At 34.1% G+C, this 27,342-nt stretch overlaps 5 protein-coding genes and 12 non-coding genes across 20 annotated transcripts; 12 read left to right on the top strand and 5 right to left on the bottom strand.

Moving 5' to 3' along the window:
• Positions 1-3: 3 nt before the first annotated feature.
• Positions 4-3,178, bottom strand: LOC101263096 (ubiquitin-fold modifier 1). Its single transcript, XM_004253035.5, has 4 exons — positions 2,962-3,178; positions 2,787-2,884; positions 1,898-1,930; positions 4-231 (listed from the first exon to the last, which is right to left on the bottom strand). The coding sequence occupies exons 1-4, from the start codon at positions 3,048-3,050 to the stop codon at positions 152-154; spliced, it is 300 nt and encodes a 99-aa protein (XP_004253083.1). The 5' UTR covers positions 3,051-3,178; the 3' UTR covers positions 4-151.
• Positions 3,179-4,739: 1,561 nt separating this feature from the next.
• On the top strand, positions 4,740-4,909 carry LOC112940545 (small nucleolar RNA snoR143). Its single transcript, XR_003244878.1, has one exon. It is a non-coding gene; the product is annotated as a small nucleolar RNA snoR143 (small nucleolar RNA).
• A 284-nt stretch (positions 4,910-5,193) lies between these two features.
• Positions 5,194-5,285, top strand: LOC112940549 (small nucleolar RNA SNORD96 family). The gene has a single exon (XR_003244887.1). It is a non-coding gene; the product is annotated as a small nucleolar RNA SNORD96 family (small nucleolar RNA).
• Positions 5,286-5,342: 57 nt separating this feature from the next.
• Positions 5,343-5,450, top strand: LOC112940555 (small nucleolar RNA Z103). The gene has a single exon (XR_003244893.1). It is a non-coding gene; the product is annotated as a small nucleolar RNA Z103 (small nucleolar RNA).
• Positions 5,451-5,536: 86 nt separating this feature from the next.
• Positions 5,537-5,645, top strand: LOC112940558 (small nucleolar RNA Z103). The gene has a single exon (XR_003244896.1). It is a non-coding gene; the product is annotated as a small nucleolar RNA Z103 (small nucleolar RNA).
• A 61-nt stretch (positions 5,646-5,706) lies between these two features.
• On the top strand, positions 5,707-5,814 carry LOC112940556 (small nucleolar RNA Z103). The gene has a single exon (XR_003244894.1). It is a non-coding gene; the product is annotated as a small nucleolar RNA Z103 (small nucleolar RNA).
• A 210-nt stretch (positions 5,815-6,024) lies between these two features.
• On the top strand, positions 6,025-6,130 carry LOC112940554 (small nucleolar RNA Z103). Its single transcript, XR_003244892.1, has one exon. It is a non-coding gene; the product is annotated as a small nucleolar RNA Z103 (small nucleolar RNA).
• A 75-nt stretch (positions 6,131-6,205) lies between these two features.
• LOC112940560 (small nucleolar RNA Z103) lies at positions 6,206-6,313 on the top strand. Its single transcript, XR_003244898.2, has one exon. It is a non-coding gene; the product is annotated as a small nucleolar RNA Z103 (small nucleolar RNA).
• An 83-nt stretch (positions 6,314-6,396) lies between these two features.
• On the top strand, positions 6,397-6,502 carry LOC112940552 (small nucleolar RNA Z103). The gene has a single exon (XR_003244890.1). It is a non-coding gene; the product is annotated as a small nucleolar RNA Z103 (small nucleolar RNA).
• Positions 6,503-6,696: 194 nt separating this feature from the next.
• On the top strand, positions 6,697-6,772 carry LOC112940561 (small nucleolar RNA R66). The gene has a single exon (XR_003244899.1). It is a non-coding gene; the product is annotated as a small nucleolar RNA R66 (small nucleolar RNA).
• A 510-nt stretch (positions 6,773-7,282) lies between these two features.
• LOC112940551 (small nucleolar RNA Z103) lies at positions 7,283-7,390 on the top strand. The gene has a single exon (XR_003244889.1). It is a non-coding gene; the product is annotated as a small nucleolar RNA Z103 (small nucleolar RNA).
• A 120-nt stretch (positions 7,391-7,510) lies between these two features.
• On the top strand, positions 7,511-7,590 carry LOC112940562 (small nucleolar RNA R12). The gene has a single exon (XR_003244900.1). It is a non-coding gene; the product is annotated as a small nucleolar RNA R12 (small nucleolar RNA).
• Positions 7,591-8,324: 734 nt separating this feature from the next.
• LOC101262604 (pentatricopeptide repeat-containing protein At4g38150) lies at positions 8,325-12,273 on the bottom strand. Of its 2 annotated transcripts, none has more exons than XM_004253033.5 (2): positions 11,326-12,273; positions 8,325-9,527 (listed from the first exon to the last, which is right to left on the bottom strand). In XM_004253033.5, the coding sequence occupies exon 2, from the start codon at positions 9,452-9,454 to the stop codon at positions 8,432-8,434; it is 1,023 nt and encodes a 340-aa protein (XP_004253081.1). In that variant the 5' UTR covers positions 9,455-9,527; positions 11,326-12,273; the 3' UTR covers positions 8,325-8,431. The 2 variants fall into 2 exon arrangements, with proteins under 2 accessions (XP_004253081.1, XP_025884399.1); XM_026028614.2 differs by having other exon boundaries at positions 8,325-9,553; positions 11,326-11,426.
• LOC112940546 (small nucleolar RNA snoR143) lies at positions 9,818-9,985 on the bottom strand. The gene has a single exon (XR_003244880.1). It is a non-coding gene; the product is annotated as a small nucleolar RNA snoR143 (small nucleolar RNA).
• LOC101262297 (large ribosomal subunit protein eL13z) lies at positions 12,260-14,967 on the top strand. 2 transcript variants are annotated; one of them, XM_010316511.4, is made up of 5 exons: positions 12,260-12,374; positions 13,553-13,674; positions 13,777-13,910; positions 14,291-14,449; positions 14,550-14,967. In XM_010316511.4, the coding sequence occupies exons 2-5, from the start codon at positions 13,569-13,571 to the stop codon at positions 14,769-14,771; spliced, it is 621 nt and encodes a 206-aa protein (XP_010314813.1). In that variant the 5' UTR covers positions 12,260-12,374; positions 13,553-13,568; the 3' UTR covers positions 14,772-14,967. The 2 variants fall into 2 exon arrangements, with proteins under 2 accessions (XP_010314813.1, XP_004253080.1); XM_004253032.5 differs by having other exon boundaries at positions 13,562-13,674.
• A 487-nt stretch (positions 14,968-15,454) lies between these two features.
• LOC101261999 (WAT1-related protein At4g19185-like) lies at positions 15,455-21,489 on the bottom strand. Of its 2 annotated transcripts, none has more exons than XR_011213477.1 (7): positions 20,934-21,441; positions 19,641-19,703; positions 19,410-19,526; positions 18,016-18,298; positions 16,691-16,846; positions 16,019-16,547; positions 15,455-15,775 (listed from the first exon to the last, which is right to left on the bottom strand). XR_011213477.1 is itself a non-coding variant. In XM_004253031.5 (7 exons), exons 1-7 carry the CDS (start codon positions 21,140-21,142, stop codon positions 15,592-15,594), a joined length of 1,164 nt encoding a protein of 387 aa, XP_004253079.1. In that variant the 5' UTR covers positions 21,143-21,489; the 3' UTR covers positions 15,455-15,591. The 2 variants fall into 2 exon arrangements, 1 of the variants encoding a protein (XP_004253079.1); XM_004253031.5 differs by having other exon boundaries at positions 16,019-16,170; positions 20,934-21,489.
• An 881-nt stretch (positions 21,490-22,370) lies between these two features.
• On the bottom strand, positions 22,371-26,589 carry LOC101261700 (uncharacterized). Its single transcript, XM_004253030.5, has 8 exons — positions 26,415-26,589; positions 26,235-26,303; positions 25,904-25,933; positions 24,818-24,850; positions 23,940-24,010; positions 23,109-23,190; positions 22,897-22,995; positions 22,371-22,763 (listed from the first exon to the last, which is right to left on the bottom strand). Exons 1-8 carry the CDS (start codon positions 26,514-26,516, stop codon positions 22,707-22,709), a joined length of 543 nt encoding a protein of 180 aa, XP_004253078.1. The 5' UTR covers positions 26,517-26,589; the 3' UTR covers positions 22,371-22,706.
• Positions 26,590-27,342: the final 753 nt, after the last annotated feature.

The following is a 27,342-nucleotide window of genomic DNA, read 5'->3' on the forward strand; positions in this document are numbered from 1 at the left end:
CTATATAAAATCCACAATATATTTATTAGCTCCATGGATAAAAGGACATTATTCATTTCGTTTGATATTCAACCATATTCGATATTACAACGTCGAAAGTTGCACTCAAGAGGAGAAAGAAGTATAGGTTAAATACATGGGTAAAGATTGCTCAGTATGGCATCCATTGAGCACCAACCCTGTCGCGCGGAATTAGACGCAGTTCAGAGCCATGTTTAAGAAAAACATTACCTGAAAAACCATTTGAGTTTATATAAAGTTAGAAAACTAGATAAACAAATATTGTGGCAAAAAGGGACGGAATTTAAGAAGTTATACTTCAAAAGTACATGCAATTGTAACTATAGGTGATATGCATTGCATCGGTAAGCAAATGAGAACTTTGGTCCGAGAACATAAGTATACATCGTCCTTCTTGAAGCAAATTACTTGGTAACTAGGCATGTTAGAAGTTAAGTTTATGTCGAGCGATAGTCAATTGAACTCGTAGTAGAAATATGCAAAGGGGAAAAGGAAAAGCTAAATCAGAACCTACTAAGTATTACCGAAAATGCAAACACAAAACATGACCAGACCTTAAACAACTCCGGCACAGAACTCTTCTAAGTAACGACATGGATTTTCAGTTCAGATTTCCGTTGCACTCCAAAAAATAAAAAATCCTACTTCTGAATATCTGCTTGTCATACAAATCAACCTCGGAATCTGTACTTCACAACCTTTGAAAGAAGTGTCAAGCACGACTGGGCATCATGTTGCTTCTTAGTTGGCAAAGACTGGTAAATAGTCACCAATGTTTCGAAAATGTAAAACAACATTTTGGAAGTGTAGCGGCAAGATGTAGAGCCCATAGAAGATTTAAAGGACTAGAATCTAATTTTGCCTTCTGAAAGTTTTTAAAGAAGACGGTTAATGTTCGATTCCTCATATCAAAATTATAGATGACTTGATGGGGAAAAGGCTAGACGATTAGAGACTGGGAATGCATCAGACGTTCTGAAAAGATTTTCAAAACTTGAGACTGTCAGATTATGATGGATAAAGAAGAATCCTTTGCACTAATTTATGCACTGTGGAAGTTCAAAAAGTGAAACTTCCCCAAGTGGATCGAGGTGCTATGAATCGTCAGTCAATAGGAAAAGTAAGGTCATTGCGATAACGATGGAGCCTCTTGGTAAATATTACAACAAAAAGAAAACAGGAAAAATAAATAAATACCACACACATCCATTCATAAGCACTTACTACAGAACTTGAAGAACAAGAACTAAGATCGTGGGAAAATGAAAGGCGTAACCAGTGGCAAAGAGGCAGTAGTAGATTGTTATCTGGCAACCCAGAAAGTAATCTAGGTTGGTGCACAAAGTTCATGACTGTATATACCTTAGGTCAGACGCATACACGATACAACACATTGAGCTATGTATGATGAACACACAAAGCTCACTAAGAAAATTAACATAGAACAGTTAAAGAGTGAGCGAAAAATGTCCCGTGAAACCAACAAATCATAATTTGAGAAAGGGGGTTCAAGATGACAACTTCGTGATGAGAAGTTTATTCTAGCACTTCTCATTATAAACTTAGATTATTCGAATTGACACTATCGATACTTTCTACTCCTTATCACTGTTCATCAACACTCTGAAACCAACTTTGTAACACAACTCATTGACTGTCATAAACTTCCCACATAGATTTGGTTAATAATCTACTAAAGAGCTCATATATAATTATTTAACCGATCCATGGGTACATGATATTATTTAGTTCATTGAATTTTGCTCACATGTATCCCAATTCACAGATTGTTTATCATCCATAAATCAAAAATAAACTATCATGAAGTACATACAGGAGGTAACTATAAACAAAAATGTAAAAAGCGTAAAGTTACCAGCACTTTGTTGAGGATTAATACCCACTCCATCTGCAAAATATGATAAAAAGGACAAAGAAATAGTGTCAAAACAAGACATACATTTAGTAAAAGCATGCGTTTCTTTTTTCTAATTATACAGGCAATGAGTAAGAAAACCAAATTCCAAATTGCTTTATTTCCTGTTCCTCATTAGACTAACAAATAAGAAAACATAGTCAAAATAAACCAAATATATCGTTTTCTTCACCACAATACGGATGATATCTTTATTTTCTCAGTCACCATAAACGATTATCTTAAACATGAATCGTTTGCTTTCACTAAGGTGAATAACATAATGTTCAATTTCCTCAATCACCATAATCAATTTTGTTAAACATTTGCTTTCACCTGAGGTGAATTACATTATTCATCTACCTTGTTATAAGTGAAACCAAAGGCGAAGCCACGATTTGACCTTTACATCTGAAAATCAAGGTGTAGGTGTTAAATTTAACTTATGTACATCTTAAGTGGATTTCTCAACTACTTTGATTTGATGCACTCGAGCCAAGTATCTTCCCGCAAAGAGCCTAGACCTTCACGACCATACTACCCTCCCCTAGACACCGCTCGTAAAAATTTCCCTAGGCATGTTGTTGATCTATTGAGTAGATTTCTTAATACAAATACGTAACCTTCTAGCTCCGCCCCCGGAGCAAAACTACCTCCCAGCTGGATCAAACTAGTTTCATTACTGCTCCTGATTTGATTCGAGCAAATTCATCGAACTCCATTTTTTAATCTAACCAAACAATATAACTAATTCAAAAAATTAACTACAGTACATGTAATCAATGATTCTACAGCAACTTCAGCCAAAAATTAAATTACACAAACGTCTAAAATACAAGGAATTTTATACCATTAGTGATAATGGCGCTAGTTTGTGGAGGTACTTTGAATTCCTCAGCAGCAAATTTCAGCACAGCGGTGAACGGAGCAGCTTCCGGAACGCTAAAACTGAAGAAAATAACACAGATAAGGTGTAAAATCAAAGAGAAAAAAAGAGAATTTCAGATATAAAAAATAATACATACACTTTGAAAGGCAATTTAGGATCGGAAGTGAGAGTGACTTTGAACGAAACTTTTCCTCCACCACCAGTAGCACCGCCGCCGGTCGCCATTTTTTTTCTATCGGAGTTGCGACGGAGAAAAGCGTTACGGGATTAGATTTATGGGCGTAGAAAATAAGCAAAAGTCCAGCAGAGATTACCACGTTGCTCTTTATAGTGTTAGAATATAATTCTAATCTAATTAGTTTGACATTTCTACCCTTCCCCGTCAAATTATTAGTTAAAAATGTCTTTTTTTATTCACGAAAATTGTTAAATATTATATTTGACGGAAATAATAGTTTTGAGTCGAAATATCACTTTTGACCCAATTATTTGACAGAAAGAGTAGTTCTGAGCCAAAATATAGTTTAGAGATAAATATGAGTTGTTTTCGAATAGTTTAAGTATATTTTTGACTTTTTTTCGTTTATTTATTTATGATCACGATATTCAAGTCCATTTTTATACGACCCAGCTAATTTTGCAACAAGCATTATACAACCATTAAGGCTAAGATAGACGCGAAAATGATATTATTTGCTTGTTTAAGGTCGAAAATATGACATTATCAACAAAGTGAAAATTTGTACAGCTAGACAATTGAACGACCAAAATTTCCTCTAGCTCTATATTTGCTTCGTTTTGAAAGTCTCGTGGGTTTAACCAACAAAGTGAAAGTTCATATAACCGGACAATTGAGCGATTAAGATTCCCTATAATTATATTTGCTTAGTTTTGCAAGTCTCATAGACTAAATTTAAAAAACCCAACCAACAAAGTAAAAATTCATATAGCCAAACAACTGAACCACGAAAAGTCCCTTTAGCTATAGTTGCTTAGTTTTGTAAGTCTCATAGGCTAAATTTGATAAACCCGACCAACAAAAATAAAAATTCATATAGCCAAACAACTAAACGACGAAAAGTCCCTTTACCTATAGTTGCTTAGTTTTGTAAGTCTCATAGCCTAAATTTGATAACCCCGACCAACAAGGTAAAAATTCACATAGCCAAACAACTGAACGACGAAAAGTACCTTTAGCTATAGTTGCTTAGTTTTACAAGTTTCATAGGATAAATATTATAAACTCTACCAACAAAATAAAATTTCATATAGCCAAACAACTAAACAACGAAAAGTCTCTTTAGCTATAGTTGCTTAGTTTTGCAAGTTTTATAACCTAAATTTGATAAATCCAACCAACAAAATAAAAATTCATATAGTCAAACAACTAAACGACGAAAAGTCTCTTTAGCTATAGTTGCTTAGTTTTGCAAGTTTCATAGCCTAAATTTGATAAACCCGACCAACAAAGTAAATATTCATATAGCCAAACAACTGAACGACGAAAAGTCCCTTTAGCTATAGTTGCTTGATTTTGCAAGTCTCATAGCCTAAATTTGATAAACCCGACAAACAAAAATAAAAATTTCACATAGCCAAATAACCGAACGACAAAAAGCCCCTTTTAGCTATAGTTGTTTAGTTTTGCAAGTCTTATAGGATAAATTTGATAAACCCGGCCCACGTTGAGTATACAAGATCACAAAAAAAGCCCAGTTTAACTCATCTTCTAACCCTAATTCTCCAAATCTCCTTCTATAAATTCTCCTCTTCGTTCTTCTCCAAATATCATCTAGGGTTAGCTCCCAATTCTCCAGTCGCCATCGATTCAGTGGCCGCCATTGATACCATACCGCCGGTATTGTATAATTTGCTTAGTTTTAGTTTTCATATAGTAACTGTATTCTGTTTACTTTGCACTTCGCAATCATATAAGCTTCGCTAAATTCTCAAGTTAGTGCAGTCTTACAGCGTTAGTGCGTATAGGAAAAGCTGAATTTATCAGCGGCGGCCAGACAACCGTTGAGATGAATCCACAGATGGGTTTCGTTTTTGCTCCTGTCTACTAATTTCTTCTCACATTTTGCTGTTATTATATCTGTAGTTTTTTCAATTTGATGGTACAATTTGGAAATTGGGGCGAGTTATCAGTACTCGTATAACCCAAAGTATCTATATCATCAAGCTGTCTTTGTTGATGTAGCATTTGATTTTTTCTGTTTTCCTTCGGGAAGATGGGAGGATTCTATGTTGTAATCCGAAGATGGAGATCTCATATCCTATAGCCTTGTAGAGCGGAATCTCTGCTATTACTATTTGGGATTGACCATGAGAAATACATTCAATTCAACTTAATTTTCATATCTTCATGCCTGTGATGAAATCTATTATAAAGAACACCATCTTTCGGGACTGAATGGCCCTTAAGGCCTTGTTGTCAATTCTGCAATTCTGAGGCTTTTATATGTTATAGTTTTGCTTTGCTTGAACTATGTGTAAACTGCTTTGTGATTTGAGATGGAAGTGATGAATATTTCCCCAGATGATCGAAGCTGAAATTACTGAGCGCTTTTCATGTATTTTCTCCTTATTAGGAGAAAATCCAAGCCAGATATTCTGATCCATCTCCAATTTTCTTCCATTTTTTCTCTTAAATCTTCAAAAAAATTGATTATTCAGTGTTTATTATGATTTTTCTGATTGATTTGAATATGGATTTGATGAATATTTCCCCAGATGATCGAAGCTGAAATAACTGAGCGCTTTATAATGCATTTTCTCCTCTTTAGGGGAAAATCCAAGCCAGATATTCTGATCCATATGTATTAATTTCAATTGTTTTCTATGTTTTGATTGTTCATTTGTTAGTTGAATTTGTTGTATGGAGTTGATGATTATTTCCCCAGATGATCGAAGCTGAAATTACTGAGCGCTTTTTCATGTATTTTCTCCGTTCAGGGGAAAATTCAAGCCAGATATTCTGATCCATATACTTACAATATGATTATTTTTGTTGAAATGCGTCGATATACTGATTACCATCGATGTTTATATACAATGATCGCTGTGTATGAGCTGACGCGATATGTATATTCCATTTCTGCTTCATAATTTTTTCATGTTAGCTCTTTAAAGTGCTGTTTGAATCAGATTTGGAGATATTTTTTATAAAGCTATTGCCTTTTTGTTTGTTCAATTGATGGAAGTGATGATTATTTCCCCAGATGATCGAAGCTGAAATTACTGAGCGCTTTTATGTATTTTCTCCTTATATGGGAAAATCCAAGCCAGATATTCTGATCCGTCTCTGTTTATATGATAAAAATTTGGTCTTTTTGTATGATGAACTGATTTGATTGATAATTGTTTGTTTTGTATGTATGTATATGATTATTATGTCCCCAGATGATCGAAGCTGGAATTACTGAGCTCTTTTTCATGTATGATCTCTGTTCAGGTGAAAATCCAAGCCTAATATTCTTGTATGTATCCATTTATAAGAAAAAAAATTTGATCTTTTTGTGTATTTAAGAAAGAAATTGGTCGATTATTGTTGATTTTGTGTGTTTGGTTGGATATGATGATCATTTCCCCAGATGATCGAAGCTGAAATTATTGAGCGCTTTTATGTATTTTCTCCTTATAGGAGAAAATCCAAGCCAGAAATTCTGATCCATATACCAATTTATGTTTTGTCTTGCTGTTAATTCATATCTTTCAGTGCAATTATTCCACTTCCTGTGTCATTTTTGTTCAATTTTAGATGATTTACATTGATTTGGTACAAGTTTTAGTTGTATTGTAGGACTCAAAATGCAAAAATAATCCACTTGTTTAATATTGTTTTTTTTTATCTAGTGTTTGGGGATTATCCAATGATGGCATGAAATCTTTGAGACCTGAATTTATTGATTTTGATGTCAACTACAAGCAATTCTTCTGAGGATTTTCCCCATTGTTTGAATACTGTATTCTTTTTAACTTTTTATATCGATGTACAAATGTACTTAGAAAAACTTGATCATGAGGTTTTAGAGATGTCAATAGTTGGATCTTGCTATTATTTATGGATTCAGTCATTTGAGATAAATAAATGTCACTTTTTGTTTTATACTTTGATATTTCATTTTGATGGTAAGACTATTGATATTGGGGCGAGTTTTTTGGTACTCGTATAATCCGATGTATCCATATCATCATAGAATAAGCTGTCTTTGTTGATTTAGCACTTTGTTTTTTCTGTTTTCCTTTGGGAAGATTGAAGAATCCTGTGTTGTAATCCGAAGATGGCGATCTCATATCCTATAGCCTTGTGGAGCGGAATCTCTGCTATTACTATTTGGGATTGACCATGAGATATACATTCAATTCAACTTAATTTTATATGCTTAGCTAATCTTTGATGAAATTTGATCTTTTTTTGTTTTTATGAACTATTATTGTTGAATTTTGTGTTTATGGATATGATGATTATTTCCCCAGATGATCGAAGTTGAAATTACTGAGCGCTTTTACTGTATTTTCTCCTTATTAGGAGAAAATCCAAGCCAGATATTCTGATCCATCACTTATGTTTTGCATTTATAGAGTTGAAATTTGTACATTTATGTCTTCCAGTGCTATTATTCCAATTTCTGTGTTTTTTTAAAACAATTTTTGATGAAATATATTGATAATTATGGTGTGTAAGGATGATGAAGAAATCATTCGGATTCCCACTGATGTTTTTAATGTGATTACTACAACCAGCTACTTCTGACTTCACATCATAGCACTACCTTTTCCTCTTTTATCTTTTTTTTTAACTTTTATGTATTGTTTCTTGTTGTTACTGATATTGGCTTGAAGATTGTAATTTTTGGAATTGTTTAACAATGGTTGTTTTGTACTCTACTTATGGATTTAAATCTATTTATATGAATCAATCAATTGCTCTTATCTTCATTTGAATGTAGTACAAACATATTGACCTGTTGCTACGTGATAACCATCCTTGTAAATGGAAGAACAGTCGGCGACAATGCGAAGCAATTTCAGGGAGCAGAACAAGGTGGTTGAGGGAATTGTTGAAATTTTGGAACATCAACTTTTCTTCATGTTTTCAGTTATAGTATAGACATTTTGTGAACTATGTAATACTTGTTTAAACTAAATAATATGATGTGATGCTTCACAATACAATATACATATATTTCGATGGCTATCTAATGAAGTTCAAAATTTTTTATCCTATATCAAGAAGTGCATCGTCTCATAGTTCATATGTAGAGAAAGGTCTGTTTATATCTCATTTAAATCTTCAATAATTTGGTGATGGGAGATATGGGTAATAACTGGAGCTGAACTAACTTTTGATCAACAATTATTTGTGTAAAGTGATTGTAGAGTTGAGTTCATCTCACCCCTAACAAAGTACCGTTCATTGCAAAGCATGAAAACATTGATAGCAGATATTGGCACAAAGAAGTTCTAAAACTATAGACTCTGCAACAATCCAAATAGGCATTAAAATGCTATTAAAATTTGAATAAAATGATAATACTCATACATATTGTCCATATGTCGATAAAACTCTAGAATATTTCAGAGGAAAAAAAAAGAACTTTTTAGAAAATAGATTGCCTCTGTGAAGCTTTTTTCCCAAGGATTGCCTCCCAAACCACTGGCAAAAATGGCCCTTTCTTGTCCAAAAATTCCCTAACAGCCTTATCGTCAACGATGAACCCTTTTTGCCTCACTGTTTTGATCATGTTTTGTGCATCTTCAAGACTTTTCTCCTTGCAAAATCCATCAACCAAAGTCACAAACGTTACCACGTTGGGTGAATGTCCAGCTTCTAACATTTCCAAGCAAAACTCAAGTGCATCATCTAATCTCTTGCCCTGACTGAGCCCGCGGATTATGATACCATAACTAAAAGCATTAGGAATAATGCCATTACCTTGCATTTTACGGAAAATCCTCACAGCATCATCAAATTTTTGGGCTTTACAAAAGCCATCTACCACAGCAGTATAGATAACAACTTCAGGTATTGTACCCTTTTCACGCATCAGGCCAAAGAGCTTCATCGCTTCCTGTACCAAGCCGTCCTTGCAGAGCCCATCAAGCATTGCTACAGCATTAGGTATTAAGCCAGTTTCTTTCATTTTCTTGAATATCTCATCAGCATCTTCTGGTGGAGCTGGAGGTGCCTCTGAAACAGGACAGTCTCTACTTTCAGCTTTGGGGTTTGTGTTTGGGTTTTCCTCTTTACGATCAAATCCAAGCTGAAATCTTTTCAGAAAATCTTCACTATCCTGGGATTTCATTTGACTTTCATTGTTCTCACTGGATCTTCTAAAAGTTGTAGAATGATTGGGGCTGCTTCTGTTGCTTGGATGCTGTCTTTGGGATGGATTGAAGGGCCTCCTGGAATCAGCTCGTAAGGGCCTATTTGGTATAGGCTCAGGAGGAGGAGGATAGTTGGATTCAGCGGATTCATCAGAGTAATCGCTGAATTTGTTGGAGCTGCTAAATGAACGCAAGTTTGTTGAAGAACGTGTCTCATTCACCTTGGGATGGCAAAGACTACTGTAATATTTCCAATAAATCTTGATACCCTTCTGTCTCACTAATGTTGTTCTCATAATGCTTATCTTTTCCCTTCAAAATAACACCCAGCGCTACCTATTTTTCAAGGTCGCCAAAGTTGGCTCTATCCTGTAATTCCAGACGAGATAAAACTCCTGTTGAATAGACTTTCATATAGTGCAATCAAAGACATATTAACACACTTTTTTATTGTGTAAGTTCATGTAGCCACACAAATTAAACAGATGAATCTTCAATCATCCCAAAGGAAAACAGAAAAAATCAAATGCTACATCAACAAAGACGGCTTATTCTATGATGATATAGATACTTTGGGGGTTATACGAGTACTGAAAAACTCAGCCCAATTTCAAAAATTGTACCATCAAAATAAAAAAACTACAGATATAGTAGCAACAAAATGTGAGATGAAATTAGTAGACAGGAGCATAAACAGAACGCATCTGTGGATTCATCTCAACAGATGTCTGGCTGCCGCTGATAACTTCAGCTTTTCCTATACGCACTAACACTGTAAGACCACTAATTTGAGAATTTAGCGAAGCTTATATGATTGCAAAGTGCAAAACGAAGCAAATTCTAGATTGGCAGTATAGTAGCGATTGCAGCCACTGAATCCCCAGTGTGTAGAAAATTGGGAGCTAACCCTAGATGGATTTTTGATACGAAGAAAGAGAGAATATATAGAAGGAGATTTGGAGAATTAGGTCTAGAAGCTGAGTTAAACTGGGCTTTCTTTGTGATCTTCTAAACCCACTGTTGGCCAGGTTTATCAAATTCAGCCTATGAGACTTACAAAACTAAGCAACTATAGCTAAAGGGACTCTTTAGTCGCTCAGTTGTTTGGCTATACGAATTTTGACTTTGTTGATCGGGTTTTTCAAATTTAGTCTGTGAGACTTGCAAAACTAAGCAAATATAATTATAGAGAATCTTAGTCGCTCAACTGTCTGAGTTGATTGTTTTGTATTGCCAAAGTAGAAGAGAAGTATATATATAAGATAAGTCCAAGAAGAGGAGTCATACTAAAAACAATTATCACCTAATCATTTAGCAGTCTCTATATTTATCATATGCTTCTTCATACTCTTATGTCGAAACATCCCGCCTCTCTCTTCCCCGGAAGCAATTCCCACACCCACAATACATAAAGGGGAGTGGGTGGGAGTCATTGCATTCACTAAACATTTCTGTCTCAGTCCCACTTTGTGTGTCACTTCTAAACAAAGAGAGGGTTAGCTCAAGCGGAAAACGCCTTCCACCTCCAACTATGAAGTTGGGGGGCTCGACTCACCACGAGAGCAACACGGAGAGTGATACTATTGACTCCTAGGGAGAACAGTCGAGGATGGTAGATGTTAGGGTACCATATAAAAGATACTGTTCACCACCACTTCTGCTTATCAAGAATCGAATCGACTAATTCTCCGAGCTATACTGTACAAAACTAATCGACTAATTCTCTGAGCAATACTCCTCATATCAAATTTTTTTTTCAAATATACAACATTTCAAAATAATGGTTCAGTTCACTTAGCTTGTATCTCAAAAAGCCAAAAGATAATACAAATCTTGAAACTGGCAAATTATTTTCTCCTAGTTACTAAATACATCAAATTCTCAAACATTGAAATAATTAGGAATTCCAATTCATTTGGTAAATATAGAAGAAGAAAAAAAAAACTACAAATTTTAGCTTCTTCTGAAAACCACAAATTTATCAATACACATTAATACTTCTTCTTCGTGCGGTATCAAAAAAATAAATAAATCAATTCATTGTTTTCCCTCATTACAAAGACAGTCTGAACGAACACATTTCTTCTTCTTCTTCTTCAGATCAGTTTATCTAATTCAGTTTTTCAGAAATAAAAGCATAAAATAGAGAAAAATCGAGTTCACATACCTCGGAAGGATTGAACGGCGGCGAGCGATACAGCCGGCGGCAGCAAATGCTCAATGCTCCGTAGCAGCGAGTTGAAACACAATTCGGCTGTATGTGTGGCTATTTAATTAATGTTCCTTTCACTTGGTTTTGTATTTGTGGAATCGATTTTGGACGCGTATAAGTAAATACTTTAATATCATATTGGATATTACTTAATATTTGGGTACTAAAACAATATATTCTATAATAGTAAATTTTACGGAAATCACATAATTTTAACATGAAATTATAATTTATCTCTCTTTACTTTGTAATTTAATAAATTTCTTAAAAAGTAACATAAAACGGATACATTAATATATAGTTCGGATACATTATAAAATAAACCAAATATGTAGCTCGGATGCACTAAAAACTAGTTTGAATGCATAATATGTAGCTCGAATACATTATATGTAGTTTGGATACATTTAAAACTAATCTGAATACATATAAAATAAATCAGATACATAATATGTAGCTCGTATACATTAAAAACTAGCTTGAATATATTAAAAATTGCTCGGATACATTAAAAACTAGTTCGAATGCATTATAAAATAATCGGATACATGAAATGTAGCTCGAATATATTAAATACTAGCTCAAATACATTAATATGTAACTCGAATATATTAAAGAAATAAAATATTTTAGAGGTTTTTGAAAATAGAAAAAAATATTCAAAATAAAAGAAAAATATAAGACGTGTATTTTAAATTTTTATCGAAAATTTGAGATTCAAAAAATCTATTTTTTCCTTATCAATAATCCTACAACTTCACACTATAACACAAAAAAGTTTGATCTTGTTAACTTCAATAGTAAATGCCTGAAAATAGTTTCAAAATGGCTAAACTTGCAATCTTTTAAATTGGCTATTTTTTAAACTTTGTCCCCTAAAGAGTAATGGGCCTATTAGAAGCCCAAAAAACTGTTTCGTTTTAGGGTTTCTCACATAAAAGCGAACCTTATTGTTTCATAAGCCTCAAAAGGAGAAAAAAACTTCAGCTTTGCTCGATTTCTCGGTGAGTTTCAGATAGATTTGCTAATGTTTTGATACATTATCGTTTAATTTTGCTTATAGAATTGTTAGTGTAGTTTGAATTTGCTTTCTAATGAGCTTATTGTTATCAAAATGAGTGAATAATTGTGGTTTTCCGGTAGTTTGTTTGGTGTTTTCTGGATTTGAGGCCGGAAATGGTGAGCGGAAGTGTTGAGAGGGTTCTGAGAAACTGTAAAATGAATTTTTTGGTATATTTTGATTGATATGTTGTTTATTGTTTTTGTTTATTTAGGAGTTAGTGTTTTTGCTTAGATGATGATGATTGATTAGTTTAGATTGTTATGGATATAGTTAGATGGAATTTCAGTTAGTGAACCATTGACTGAGTTCGTAATTTCAATTCCGGAGGTGATAGGTGTCCAGTGTGAAAGCTGGACCGGACACCACTGTTGTTGAACACTATCAATTTGGGTTCAATTGGAGAATGATGGCAGGGTGGTGTGGTGGAATGCACTTGTAAATATGAGAGTTGCTTTTGCCTATGTTAGTTTATGTTTTGTTTGGCCTATCTAGTTGGACTGCCTATTTTACTAAGATGTGTTCGTTCTGATCCTCTCAAGACATCCACCTATTTATGTGATTACGCTTTCATTTTGCTCCAGGAATGATATCTTCTATTCATATTGATAGTGTTTGTATGGTGTGGTATTCTGTCGTATTGATGTATGGGTAGATAAATGAAGGTGTTAAATACTGTTTATCTTTGTTTGTGTTTTTGGTTCGGTAAAATTGGTATTCAGTGTCTTGGAAGTTAATGAATGTGCAACTTTAGCATAAATGCTCAGGGACTACTGCTACCCCGGTGTCCTTTGAACTTCTTTGTATTTCATTTTGATAAAATCACAAAATTGAGCTTATTCTTGAAACTTTTCATGCTGTTTGAATCGTAACTACTAGATACTTCTTGTTTTTTATTTTAGTATAAGTTCTTAAAATGCTTACCATATTATTCCTGTGTTATTTCTTGTTTTTAAATCATAATGTTTACATATGCTTTCTCAAATTGCTTTTTGAATTTCATAGACCTACTACTTTAATTGAAAAACTATGTTCCATTGCATGTTGATTGGTGCTTTGTTATCCTCGTCATATATTTCCTTAGGTGTTTCCAACTCTTAGTACCTTAATTCCTTGTGTCAGCATACACAGGTAAACCATGAAGCATAACAATGTTATCCCCAACGGCCACTTTAAGAAGCATTGGCAAAACTATGTGAGGACATGGTTTAACCAACCTGCTCGCAAAACAAGGAGACGTGCTGGTGAGTTTCCCCATTTTTTGATAGCTGGCTTTAAGCCTCAAATTCATCATTGGCTCAAGAATACTTACACTTCCTGACCTGTTTTGCTTTTGCCAACTCCAGCTAGGCAGAAGAAAGCTGCAACAATCTTCCCTAGGCCAACAGCAGGATCACTCAGACCTATTGTTCATGGACAAACACTAAAATACAACATGAAAGTCAGAGCTGGCCGGGGATTCTCTCTAGAAGAGCTGAAAGTAAATTTTTCTGTCTAATCTTGCTCTAGATTGTCGTAAAAAGCAACCACCTACTAGACACGTTTGGCTCAATTGAGATTCGTTCCCCTGTTGGGATCTATGTTTGACGCTGAGCTTGTATTAGAGTTTGGCATTTTGAGCTTATATAGAGTTTGGTTCTTGCGCAAGCAAGTTCACATGCCAAAAGCCATTTTGAGCAGGGCAGACTCCATTTTACACCTCTATCTAAGTTGCAACTATAGAATTTGAAGTTGATCACATCATTATCTTTTTATCTTTTAGATATGATCTGCCAAAATATAAAGCCCTCCTTACCATGTACTTGTATCTAGAGATTCAAGTATATCAATCAGCTTCTTTTTTTTTGTTTTTGTTTTCAGGCAGCTGGTATCCCCAAAAAACTTGCTCCAACTATCGGCATTGCTGTGGATCACAGGCGCAGGAACAGATCCCTTGAAGGTCTCCAGACCAACGTCCAGAGACTCAAGACATACAAAGCTAAGCTCGTTATCTTCCCAAGGCATGCTAAGAAAGTCAAGGTAAGCAGTCATGATATGACAATTGAACAACTTTTTGTTTGCTTATTGGTATTTTGATGTAGCGTCTTTGAACTTACATCTTCCCAACACAAATGCACAGGCTGGTGATTCTAGTGCTGAGGAACTTGCTAATGCCACCCAAGTCCAGGGTCCTTACTTGCCTATTGTTAGAGATCAGCCAGCTATCGAGCTTGTGAAGATCACAGATGAAATGAAATCATTCAAAGCTTATGGCAAGCTGCGTATTGAGCGTACCAATGCTCGTCATTTTGGTGCTAGGTTGAAGAGAGCAGCTGAAGCTGAGAAGGAAGAGAAGAAATAAGACATTTCTAATGTCTTATAGCCCTTGCACACTAGCATTGCTAAATTTTTTTTGCACGAGTCTAAATGATGAATTATTTTTGAGTACTATTATTTCATGTAATTTTTTTTTCCGTACTCGTCGATGGAGTCTGTTACGACGAGTCAAGACTATAACTCCCATAGTAGTATATCCTTAAAACGTAAGGTTTTGGTTATATTCTTGCTCTTGATGTGTTTGATTTGTTCTCTGCATCGATATTTATCCAACGAGTTGTGTTATATACGATCTGTAGTTGTTTTAGATGATTTGTGTTTTGGTTATTCATCCAGCTTCATGATTTTCATCTAATCAGTGCTGATTCAAACACATTCCAGTTTTGAAAATGTACATCTGGACACCTCAAAAATTGTCCTCATTGTGTCTCGTCAACACCTAACACTGACATGACACATAATTTTAGAGACGTCTATATGATAATTCTATTAGTTAGAATGTTCAACCGACACAATTGGAAGCAAGTTAAGGTGTTCAGATGTGCCATTCATTATATTATGCCTTTTGAGTAGTATTCTTATTCATACGTAGATTTCAAAGCTTGTTTCTTTGTTGGGGATAATATTGTTGAAAAAAAAACATGGAAATTTTTGTATCAAGGACAGTGTCCTTGAGTATATTTCGCGGGTATAAGTCTATCATCGAGATTCAACAAGTTGTTCTAGTATAAATTAAGAGAAGCAACAAACAACTGAGATGATAGAGTTTCTGTATGCCTCCTAACTAATACAGGAAAAAAGTTTTGATAAAATTGTCACTTCAATATGAATATCCACAGCACTACCTAATCAATGATCTTTGGTATTGAGGAAGGAGGAACTGAAAAAAGGTGTCCTAGTTGATATGTAATTGGAGGTTCCGACGATCGAGAAGCATGAGGATCGATACCAATGGCTGCTTGCCTTTGTCTGTAAGATGCCCAAGTTACCAAGTAAAGCCCAGATATAATGAGAAGTCCTCCAAATATGCTGCATTGACAATATTCATGAGATCGTAAGAGTAGAAGGCGAAAAGATTGTATGAGATAGCCAAATGTGGCTAGTATAAACGGATATGAGTATGCTCATTTTCCGGGGGAAAGAGCTTTCAAAACTCTTTCGCCTTTGTAGGCCCCGTTGTGTCCAAAATCGTGAAGCATGACAACGAGGAAATGATAATAAGCATTGGTATATATACACAAGTTTTGCTTATAGGGGAAGTTAAGCACTGACCTTCCTAGATAAATAGGGCTCCCAAGGAAAACTCTTGATAGAAATGCAGACGCAGCAGGTTGAAGTGGATTGTATAGCGCAACCATAGAAGGGCCAAGAATCTTATTGCACCATGTCAACATTCCGTAGTTCAGGGCAGATGCAACAATTCCCTGAAAAATAGAAATGATGGTAACTTGACTACTTTGATTTCGCCGCTAACTAAAAGATTATATCTTGTTTCCCAAAACTAACGTGAAACATAGCTAGAGAAGAGAATCCGTAATGAAACATTACACATAAAGCTCAAGTAGATACTTTGGCGTTCATAGTAGTCATGGTTTAGCTGTCATCCCTATCACTAATTGGCATGGCTAGGTAGTCGATGATGATTGGTAATCTAGAGAGCAACACCAGGGAAGAAAAGCATGAAGCGCATTAAAATGTCTGAGGTAAACTTGATGTATGCTGTCAGGAACGCATTGTATGCACATCTTATAGACTGTAGTTCAAGGCATCTTTTCCCCTTGTAAGAGATGAAGGAGCTAAGCTTCAAGTTGAAAAAAATCGCAACTGATGTCATGAGTAGAATACTTATTCATGTGGAGAAGAATTTGCTTACTCCATAACATACATAGTAATGAGAACTCGTAACAGAACAGGAACTATAAAGACGGAGGATGAGAATCTTACAGCATAGCACACAGCAAAAGCTTCAGATTGTGTCAAGTTCCAGTCGGTTGACTCATCGGTCACAAAGAAGGCTGTTGCTACCATTAAAAGGCAACCAAAAAGGTATGAATATGCCGTCACTGATATACTTGCAGGGTATTTTGCCAAAACTGGAGCCTGAAAATTTCTTAAAATTCAGTCAAGTTAGAATATTCCCAAACAATACAAACAGAAACGGTTTATTTGGAAAAGTCAAGGATGTTTTAGACAATGGTTCAAGACATGCCAAAATCTAAATTGCCAACTATATCCCAAAAAAGAACATCGTTCACCAAGAAAAATATAGGCTGTTATGTTTTTTAGTAAGGAAATCATTTCTTATAAAATCACCTAATAATCAAACACTTTGACACTTGGAATCATTTCATATAATAAAAAAAAGGCCTAAAATCAAACTTGAAGGTTTCAAGTAATTTTTCGATCTGATCAGTAGAAATTAATGGATCCAAGGAAAAGAATTTAACAAAAAGAGTGATAACATGTGGTCAGAGGACATGATTGGGGCATTAGAATTATGGACTAAGAGCTTTTCGATTCCTAAAGCCCACGGAGAAGGGTGTGGAGCCTCGCTTTCCATGCTGCTCCCCCCTGCCAGTTTGTTGGCACTTATACCCCTGCTATCCTTGATGGATCAATTGAACAACTTTACAGAGAAAAATGAACAAATAATATTTCATCCATTAGCATCACAGTCAATAGTGAGGGTCAAGTTGAAAAATAACTCAACAAGACCAATCAAGTTTTACTTTTCCATTTATTCTTACAGTTAAACTCTCTGAACATCCAAAGGTTCACGATTCTATTGATGTATGGAATCAATTTTTGCATTTCCATTTTGAGGCAAGTCTCCTTTCATTCCCTTGCTAGGTTGTCTCATTGAGTTTCAGACTGTCAATCTTAGGAACAAGCATATGTACCCAATAAAAATATGTCAATTAACATTTAGCAGCATGTCATTTGAGGAATTGATCAATTGGCGCAATAAACTTTTTTTTACAGTGATTGTGTTTGGGCCAACTCGCGTATACCTTATCAAGTACCTACTACTTCCCATCAGCAAAGGTACTAGATAACTCTCCCACAAAGGCTTAGGTGATAGAAAGAATTCGCCTAGCGTTTATTACTCTGCTGAAAGTTGAACCTAGTCTCTAAGGTTTGCAGCCATCACGTTGTATATCTTAGTATTTAGATATCTGGGTGCAGCCTTTCAGTTTAGTTACTGAACAGTAATCTGGTTCTCCTCAAGTAAATTGAAATCAATGAAAGCAAAAAGATTATCAAATTACCTGAATAGCTAAGTATGCTGCCATGCACATACAGTTTCCTATTAAGCATAAAACACCGAGGTGCCAATCATCAAAACCCAATTCCACGAAACTTGACATTAACCATCCAGTAGGCTCTGGCTGACCCTTAGCACTTATATCACTGTGTATGAATTCTGAGCTTCTGTCTCCAAACACCACAGGTCCACGGAAGATGGCCATTAAGATTGCCCCAGAAACACAAACAATCGTACCTCCAACCTTTGCTTGACCTTCCACAGTAAAAAGCTTCACTGTTTCTGTACTGCATAAGTAACATTTAAGAGTAAAGTTGAGCAGATCATCAACTACAACAAACTACAGAATGTGCAAATACATGAAAAATACACAAAAAGAAGGCAGATTGGTAGTTTAAGGCACAAGAAAGCCTAGCAGAGAAAAAGAAAAAAAGAACCTATTGTATAAGTAGCAAGAGTGTCAATCTTGCCCTGCTTTTATTACTAAAATAAAATTATAGACCTGAAAAATGTCATAACTAAACAGGCCAATAGCAATAGCACCCAAGGGTGCGTCTGGTGGTAGATGAAGTGGGAGAAGTACGAGGTCTCAGGTTCACCAGCGGAAACAAAATCACTAGATGATTTCTCCCCATCAACCTAAGCCTTAGTGGATAGAGTTACCTGGTAGTTGTTGCTGGGAGGTAATAGTATCCCATGGAATTACTCGAGGTGCATGCTAGCTGGCCTAGACACCACGATTATCAAAATAAAATAGGAATAGCAACAAAGACAAAAATTTAGCAGGTCCTCTCTTATATCTTCAAAAAGTACCCCCCAAATAATTTGTTTGTGATTGACCCCAATTCTTCTTGTGGAAAATGTAGATAGTTATAAAATGTGCATAGCTTCCTTTCTTTTCAAGAACCAGTTGATAACTAAAGATTTTAGTAACCCTCAACAATAATGTTCATATTTCTCGGTAAAGTCTCCCTGTATCTAAGGGTTATATTGATATTACTGAACTGGTTCACTTATATTACTTCGACTGCAATACTGTTCTATAATAATGGAACTTCATCTAAACACCCAAAACATTATTTCACCCTGAATGCAGATTTGTCGATGACCAAAATAATACATATAATAGAAGTTTTAACTTCACCACTGCACATTTGGAAGATATGGAGTATCATAGTGATGGAAATCCTGATTCACATTGTAGGAACTACTAAATCAATTAGGCGCAGGCAATTTCAGGTTTTCTCAAAGAAAACAATGGTATGACTGAACTGCTATCTTTTCACCCTATGCAAAGTAATCTCCCAATTGAGTACAGAAATGTACATGAATATATCTTGAAAGAGAAACAGATACAAAGACAGAATCGAAGACAAAGGGGGTTGATTTCTTACTTACCCCATCAATACTGCAAATATGAATGTGAAGACTGGTATTGCAGGTTGCACGGCTGCAGCATATGTTGGATTTGTGTAACCAAGACCAATAAGAAACAAAAGTTGGTTCCCAAAAATACTGTTGCAGTTGCCAAGAAAAACGAAAAAACATTTAAAAAAAAAAGGAACAGTTTTAGTTCAGTGTAAGAACTATGCAAGTTAACCACAGAAATAGCAGGCACATCAAACTTACCCAGTTAATCCTAGAAAGAAGAAGGATAGCAGAAGCCGCCTATTCAAAGGAATCCTCGACCTCCTAGACATAAAGGAAAGGCAACATTATTAGTTCAGATACTGAAAACTATTTTTCAAAGAGTTTCCAAAAGTAAGACAATAGTTTAGATGCATACGTTTAGCCCAAAACCTTTCAAGTAGAGGTTTAAGGAAAAATGTACGAACAAGGATACAAGGTAACAACTAAGAAAGAGTAAAAGCCAGAGACATGAGTGACAATTTCAAGCTACTAGTCAGAATATCAACAAAGAATTCTTATGTGAAGTTTGAGAATGCACATGTATTTGTATCTGAAGTTTGAGAACGTATGGATAGACGCCTTTAATCTTGCTCTTAAATTGGTATTGTAATTCCATTTTACTAAATCTAAAAGCTTTTCTTTGTATCCAACTCACACAACAAGATAAGCAAGTCCTTACTTTTTATGAGGAATCGTTTTCAAACCTCCAAATCGGAGAACAGCAGAACAATTTGAGGTGTAATCATAGTGGATTACCAAGTATCAATTAGAAACAGAAAGAATATTACCCCATCATGAAGACAACATAATAATTTATGAAAGATTTAAGTATTAACAAACCAAACTTTTAAAAATGTAAAATCACTTCAACTACAACAGCTCAAGATGCAAATACAGGTTGAAATGAGGTAAACAAGCTCAAACAATTGACCAGACTCTCACAAGCACATACTATTAGACATTGTAGCAAACAAATTTCAGTAAATCTAGAATTTCTAACTTAATATGTAGAACGGACTCAACATTAATTAACCATAGCAACGTCTATTTTTCAGAAATGCATCTCTCAGTCCATTCTTCTTACAAATAATTCAGTGCAGATCTCTTTAACAAATATACCCTGGCTCAATCAGAAAAGTAAATCTATGTCCTCAAAACGATGCCTGAGCAGTTCAGGCACAAGCTTAAACATTTTGGGATCCCAGCTCCTAATCCTAGCTACAACAATTAGTGTAAGTTCATTTGCTCTAAAACTTGGTAGACAGATTTACCCAAACAAAAGACAACTTCACAAGTTTCATGTCGGATCCTCCAAAACACACCAAAAGCAGTGGATTTTCGGAGGAAGAGTTCGAGCAACATAGCTTGTACCTATAAGCAGGCTCAGTGGATCAGTAATCACAAGCTGACCCCAAACACCACAGTATAAAACTAAATCTATCTATTCATAAACAGATACATGGTAAGATTATAGATTCAAAAGCAACATAAAGGGGAAAAAAAAGAACTAACTTTTCGCGAACATAGGCAACTGGTGCAAGAATAGATAGAGCAAGAAGATCCCTATACAAACAGAACACAATTTGATTCATTCCCACATTGAGTGCCACTTTTGTAATCACATGGTATCCACCATACAAAAGCTGTATCATCGCCATTGTTCCATGAGCTCTCCATACCTCATTCCCATTTCCCACTGATACAGCTGCCATTTTTATCATTTCATCACAATCCACCCCACCCCCACCACCCCTTTATACCCCTAAACGACTGTGATGATAAAATCGGTGGAAAATAGTGATGGTTGGTGAGATGGGGTTTCAAGATTCTTGATAATTAAGCTATAGAATGAACAGAAAGTATGATTTTTAACAGAAAATTTCAGTCACCTAGTTGTTTTCATGAATTGGGGTTTTCGCTAATTGGTTCAAAATCAAGAATTTAGCTGAGATTTCAACGAATTGAAGTGACCTACATCCAAATCTGCATCGATCTTTGAGTAAAGTTTGAGTCTTTAGCCTTTTTTTTTTCTTCTATAAATCTAAACATTGTGCGGATAGTTTGACCCATTGTTATCCGTTGTATTGTATGATTAGTTTTAATATGCTATATTTTATTATTAGACAATTAAAAGAATATTTATTTTATGTGTGATTGTGTTGTTATTTTAATATTTTATTTTTTTTATTTAATTTTAATTATATCATGTATTTTATGTAATAGTATATAATAATACAATATATTAAAATATAATATTTATTAAAACAATATAATATAATAAATATAATACAAAAATAATATTAATATATTATGAAATAATAAGTATCGATCATCGGAATAAGTGCGAGAGGTTAATCATGGAGTGGGGACTAAAGTGTAATCTTTGGTAGTCATAGGGGACAATAAAGAATTAAGTTGTTTTCTTTATTGGACTTTATTAATAGGAATATCTAGATTTCAGTAATTAGATTCCACCAAATAGAGACAGAGAAATAAACTTTATGCTAAAAATAAATATTTTAAAAATTAAAAAATAAATTTATTGCTTACCTTCTATTTGAATAATAATTGTTACCTATTATTTTATAATATATTTAATTGATGTATAAGCTAAGCTAATTGCCACATAATTAAAGTAAATTTATCAACCATATTAAAATACTGCTCCATTCATTCACTATACTAAAAGAATATGTTAATTTTTTGTTTGTCCGGTTTGAATAAGTATCAATTTATTATATTCAGTGATATATTTTATCTGTTTCAATTTATGTAACATTTTTATTTTTTAAGAGTCAAATAGTTTAAATTAAGTCAAAAAATTTGCGCATGAAATCTTTAAATTCTTTTAAATAAAATTTATACACATAAACTGCGTAAAAAGTTCTATAATTGGTCATTCAAAATAATTAGAAAATATATGAAAATTTTACTATCAAGATAGACATGTTTAAATCTCGAAATCTAAAAACTGTCATATAAATTGAGACGGAGGGAGTAGTAAAATTGTTGTTCTATGCATGTATAAAAGAGATGAAACTAGTAGTCCTTTCACTTATTCTAGTGCTTTAATTAATGACATACAAATGTCATATACAAGCATTTTAAGTGAACAAGAAATAAACAACCTTGTTTACTTGCTTGAAATTGAAAGCAAATGCAACTAATTTACTTTAGATTTCACAGGCACATTGAAATGGAAGTTCTGATAGTCTCTAGTTTAATCCATCTTCTCGAGTAGACGCAGGACTAAGGGCGGATAGGATGCATCAGACGAGGCCAGTATCAATTATGGAAGCCAATATTGTTGTTCGTATTGTACTTCTGATTCCCAGTTCGTATCTGAAGAAATTGCAGGTAAACAACTGTTTTCAGCAGGGATCCACGGAGAAAGACGAAGAGATTACTTTAAGCTGAGAGATTTGTGTTACGATTACACGAATGAAATAGTTAGTAAGAAGCTTTGTAGTAGTACCTTATTGACAATGTCTGTAGCAGCAGCATCAGAGAAATCATGTCTTTGTTTCTTCAGGGTTTCAAGACGAGAAGTGATGGAGCGTTTCTGTTCTTCTGCCTAACAAATCGTTTTTAGGATGTCAACCAATCAGTCTAAGAAATTATATGCATGTCTCTTAATGTATAAGCTCTTCGTTTATGAAAGGATTGCACGAAATAACAAGAGATTACCGTCTCCAACATAGTCGTCAAGTAGTTGATCTCATTCTGTTTTGCTTCTGATAGGAAGTGCCTGACTTCTTCAACATTGCTTCTGCAAATTTACTGGATATTACTTAATAGAAACAAGATCAGGAAGTCTTAAACCATGAATTTGTAGCTTTCTCTATCATGAAAATTTCTATCGAGCTTCGAGGTTATGAAATACCTCATCCTTGAATAGAAGGATATATGTTCAGATTAAAATAATATCCTGCCAAAGTACTTCTCATAGACTAGGCAGTGACATTTCTATGTACACTGAACCTCAAATCCTAAACAAATTGGATTCAAGCTATATGAATCCTTACTAACCATGGCGCTCCAATTAAGCTCATTTAGGACAAATGCTATACAAAATAAAAATAGGAAGTACTAGATACTTATCTATATTTTCTACAAGCATGCAAATTGGGCTCAAGCTATATGAATCCTCACTAACCATGGCGCTCCAGTTAAGCTCATTCTGACAAATGCGATACAAAATAAAAATAGGAAGGACTAGATACTTCTCTATGTTTTCTACAAGCATGGAAGACATAAGACCTAAAGAGAACCTATTAATACTTAACAAAATAGAAGCCTTGATAACCATCGACATTCTTTCAGTTAAACTGATTCACCAGGATGATGGTGGTGGTTACTTGACAAAATAGAAGTCTTGATAAAAATAAATTTCCTACACGCAATGCGACCAAGGCAGAAAATAATGGAATTCCAGAAAGCTTTTGCCAAAACAATTGAGTGGTAAAGAAAACCATTTTAATCCTGGCTATGCAATTTATCTGACTGGAGTAAGCATACTTCTCTGGAAACAAAGGGTCCAAGTTTTGTTCTTCCACAAGCTGCTCCACCATGTTGAGAGTTGATCCTGCCTACAAGTAAAAAATATGATCCCAAGGAAAACCATATCAAAGACACTATTTCAACTTAACAACCAGAACTCACATAAGTTTTCCAGTTTCATATCAAAAGAAATGGTATTAACAGATGCACTTTTTCCAAATAAAATTAATCAGTCTCACAGCAGCAGAAGTGTGAACATAATTAACTTGTTGGCATCTCTTTCTATAACATTGATTTGTGTGTGCTCTTATAAGAACATAATAAAACAAACACAGATCGGAACCAAACAATTTAAATGGATATTTTTGGTCCATCCTTAAAATTTCTCATATAGCTTAATTATTACCTTCTCTCTTATGAATCTCTTCTCCAATAAAAAGTAGGTTTTCAAGCCAGACCCCTCCAAACAGTTTCCAATGCATGGAACTTTTGTTCTAAGTAATCACAGTAAATGAACTTCTAATCTGGAGGTTAGCCTACACTTAATCCATATGAAAACAAAGATTTATCTGAAATTCTCAATATTTTGCAAGAGCTTCTCTTATCCACAACATAGGATCCTCAGCAATGCTTTACTCTCTTCAGAGTTGGTCCAGAAGAAGAGCAAGTGCAATAACAACTTATATCTTGGTCAAAACGTCCACATGCTGAAAATTTTAGTGCAGCGTTCAACTGAAGACCAGTAAGCACTTGGCAGTTCTCATAGACCAAAGGTGCAACTTTTGCAAATCTTGGTTGTTCTACTGACCTTAAAAATATGGATGTGACGAAAATCTAACAGGAGTGCATCTTTTCTTATAATAACTTCAATAAACTAAGAAGCATATGATATGTACCTGTGTCTCCACACATAAAGACTCAAATTCATCCTGCAACATTTGAAATAGACAACACTTTTAATAATGCCCTAAAAGGAGAGAATAATAAAATCTAACAACTAATATATCTGATCAATTTGAAATGAGAAACTCATTAAAATTCTATAAGTTCACTAGCAAGCATGGAATAATACATTTAAATATCACCATAGCCATAGCAAAAATAAAGTTATATTCAGGTCAACAAATAAAATTAATTGGGTGACACTCTAGATGTATTATCTTTCCAGAAACGAGAACTATTATCCAGATGACCTCTTAGCCATGTTGTGAAGAAATGAAGACTTAAATTAGAAGTTCCAACCAGAATACAAGAAATGAAGTAAAGTATAATTCTTCTAATTACTCTTAATGGAGAGGGGATAGCACATGAAACAAAAAGAAAGAAAGAAAGAAAGAGTAAGAAGGATATGGCCTTGGTTATTTGTGTAACTTCTAAGTTCTAACTGATATTGAGTCCGACCAGAAGCATCAATCACAGTCCACTGTTTATTCAGGAGTAAAATCTGACCAGCAGTTGGGCTTCTCATGAAATAGAAACACCTGATATCGGACAGACATCACATTTGCAACAACAACAACTTACCCAACGTAATCTCACAAGTGGCCTCTTGGGAGGGTATGATGTACACGGACATTACCCATACCATTGTAAGGTAGAAAGGTTGTCTCTGATAGACCCTCAGCTCAAAAGAAGTGAAATCAAAGCAAGACTGAAAAGAAAATAATAGCAACAAAACAACAAGATGGACAAAGCAAAAGAAGCAACACACAGTAGTAAAATTGAAGAATAGGATACTACACAAATACTAACTAATGCTACTAAATAAGGAGAATAAAAGCAAAGATGCTTGAGTTTGGGAATATGCACTGAAACCACCGATTAAACAAGCTCAACATTAATCACAAAAAAACGACGTTCTTGTAAAGAAAAGAACTTTTTTTTTACTAAAACCTTCACTCTCTGAAATAACAATACCATACTTCCATACATTAAATTTCATCTAGAACGAAAAGAACATTAAAATTGTACTAACAGCATACCTCTATATCCTCATGCAAAGAAGTAATCACCTGGAAAAAATATAAATTTTAAACTAGTTAAAATGCTACATATCTAGAACTAAGCTTAAAAATAAAACAAATCACAATTTCTCCAAGCTCTAATTTCCAATTAAACATTCCAATTTCTCAAATCCTAAACCCCTTAGAAAACTAAAAAATCGCAATTTCTCCAAACCTAATTCCCAAATCCTTTGAGTTTTTTTTTTAAAAAAAATTGCAATTTCTTTAAACGCAGTTCCCGATCAAATACTCCGAATTTCTCAAATTTCAAATCCGTTAGAATTTTTTCAAAAACAAACAAAAGGCTAACCTGAATGAACAACCGATGAAGGCGTTCAACTTCTGCTGGAGCAAAATTAGGGAAAGCTTTACAAAATCCCTTCAATTAATTCGGAAAAAAAAAGGAAGATAAGCAATCAAAGAGCTGCTTTTTAGGGTTTATACAATCTATAAATCTGTATTTTTCAAAAAAAATTAAAAAAAATTGTACCTCTTTAGAACATGAAGTTAACAAAGAGTGAATTCCAAGCTCAAATGCAGTTTTCAAATTCGTCTGCCTTGTTCCTGCAATTTCTTCCTTCGTTTTCTCCATTTCTTCAGCAATGGCGGGAGATTGAAAAAATTAGGTTATTTTTTGAAAAAGATTACCGCTTTTATCTTCTTTTTATATTTCGTCGATTTTCAAATCTTGTCACATTAAACATGTTACGAGTCACGATAAAAAATTAAAATTAATATATCATAAAAAAAAAGAGGAGATCGATAGTATTTTTTTAAAAAACAACTAAAAATGAAAGAAAGTCATTTTGTTCTGAATTTCGTATGAAATAGGAATAGTTGATATAGTGTATAATTTATGTATTAGTAATGTTTGCATAATAATGATAATAACGTTTGGCTATTAAGTTATGAAGAAATGTATTATTATTTTATGCATGATAAAATATGAATTGATCTCAGCATAACTAATAAAGGTATAAACTAATACGTAAATTTACTTATAACTAATCCTTATATTACTAGTATCTGGATAACTCCACCCCACAACGAATGTCCCCTTATTTACAAAATTTAGTTTAGAGATTCAAGTTTATTTACTTATAAATGTTTCACGGTAAAAGTTACTCTCCCATATCAATTTATGTGACATTTTTCAGATTTCGAAATCCAAACACGTTTATCTTTTATTGAAATTTTTTTTTCATGTCTCTTAAATATTTTGATTGTCAATTATCGTGATGACTCATTGTGCTTTTTTTCATGTAGTTTACAAATATATAAATTTCATTTTTTAAAAAATTGAAGATTCTTTAAACAAATTTTCAATCAAACTTAAATTATTTGAATCAAAAACTAAAATGTGTCAAATAATTGAGACGTGGAGTTGTTTATAGTAAAAAGTTTCAACTACTAATGAA

This window comes from Solanum lycopersicum, chromosome 12 (genome assembly GCF_036512215.1).
Source record: "Solanum lycopersicum chromosome 12, SLM_r2.1".
In the NCBI taxonomy this organism is placed as follows: domain Eukaryota; kingdom Viridiplantae; phylum Streptophyta; class Magnoliopsida; order Solanales; family Solanaceae; genus Solanum; species Solanum lycopersicum.

Excerpts from the sequence above, each read along its gene's own strand:
- LOC101263096 (XM_004253035.5), bottom strand. The coding sequence starts at position 3,050 with ATGGCGACCGGCGGCGGTGCTACTGGTGGTGGAGGAAAAGTTTCGTTC. Across the intron at positions 2,885-2,961 it reads CCTAAATTGCCTTTCAAAGT|TTTTAGCGTTCCGGAAGCTG; the intron begins GTATGTATTATT and ends TATTTTCTTCAG. Across the intron at positions 232-1,897 it reads TAATCCTCAACAAAGTGCTG|GTAATGTTTTTCTTAAACAT; the intron begins GTAACTTTACGC and ends ATGGTTTTTCAG.
- LOC101262604 (XM_004253033.5), bottom strand. The coding sequence starts at position 9,454 with ATGAGAACAACATTAGTGAGACAGAAGGGTATCAAGATTTATTGGAAA.
- LOC101262297 (XM_010316511.4), top strand. The coding sequence starts at position 13,569 with ATGAAGCATAACAATGTTATCCCCAACGGCCACTTTAAGAAGCATTGG. Across the intron at positions 13,911-14,290 it reads TCTCTCTAGAAGAGCTGAAA|GCAGCTGGTATCCCCAAAAA; the intron begins GTAAATTTTTCT and ends TTTTGTTTTCAG. Across the intron at positions 14,450-14,549 it reads GGCATGCTAAGAAAGTCAAG|GCTGGTGATTCTAGTGCTGA; the intron begins GTAAGCAGTCAT and ends ACAAATGCACAG.
- LOC101261999 (XM_004253031.5), bottom strand. The coding sequence starts at position 21,142 with ATGATAAAAATGGCAGCTGTATCAGTGGGAAATGGGAATGAGGTATGG. Across the intron at positions 19,704-20,933 it reads GTTGCCTATGTTCGCGAAAA|GAGGTCGAGGATTCCTTTGA; the intron begins GTTAGTTCTTTT and ends CTTTATGTCTAG. Across the intron at positions 16,847-18,015 it reads CAGCATACTTAGCTATTCAG|GCTCCAGTTTTGGCAAAATA; the intron begins GTAATTTGATAA and ends AGAAATTTTCAG.
- LOC101261700 (XM_004253030.5), bottom strand. The coding sequence starts at position 26,516 with ATGGAGAAAACGAAGGAAGAAATTGCAGGAACAAGGCAGACGAATTTG. Across the intron at positions 25,934-26,234 it reads TTCATCGGTTGTTCATTCAG|GTGATTACTTCTTTGCATGA; the intron begins GTTAGCCTTTTG and ends TATTTTTTCCAG. Across the intron at positions 24,851-25,903 it reads CTTTGCATGAGGATATAGAG|GATGAATTTGAGTCTTTATG; the intron begins GTATGCTGTTAG and ends CAAATGTTGCAG.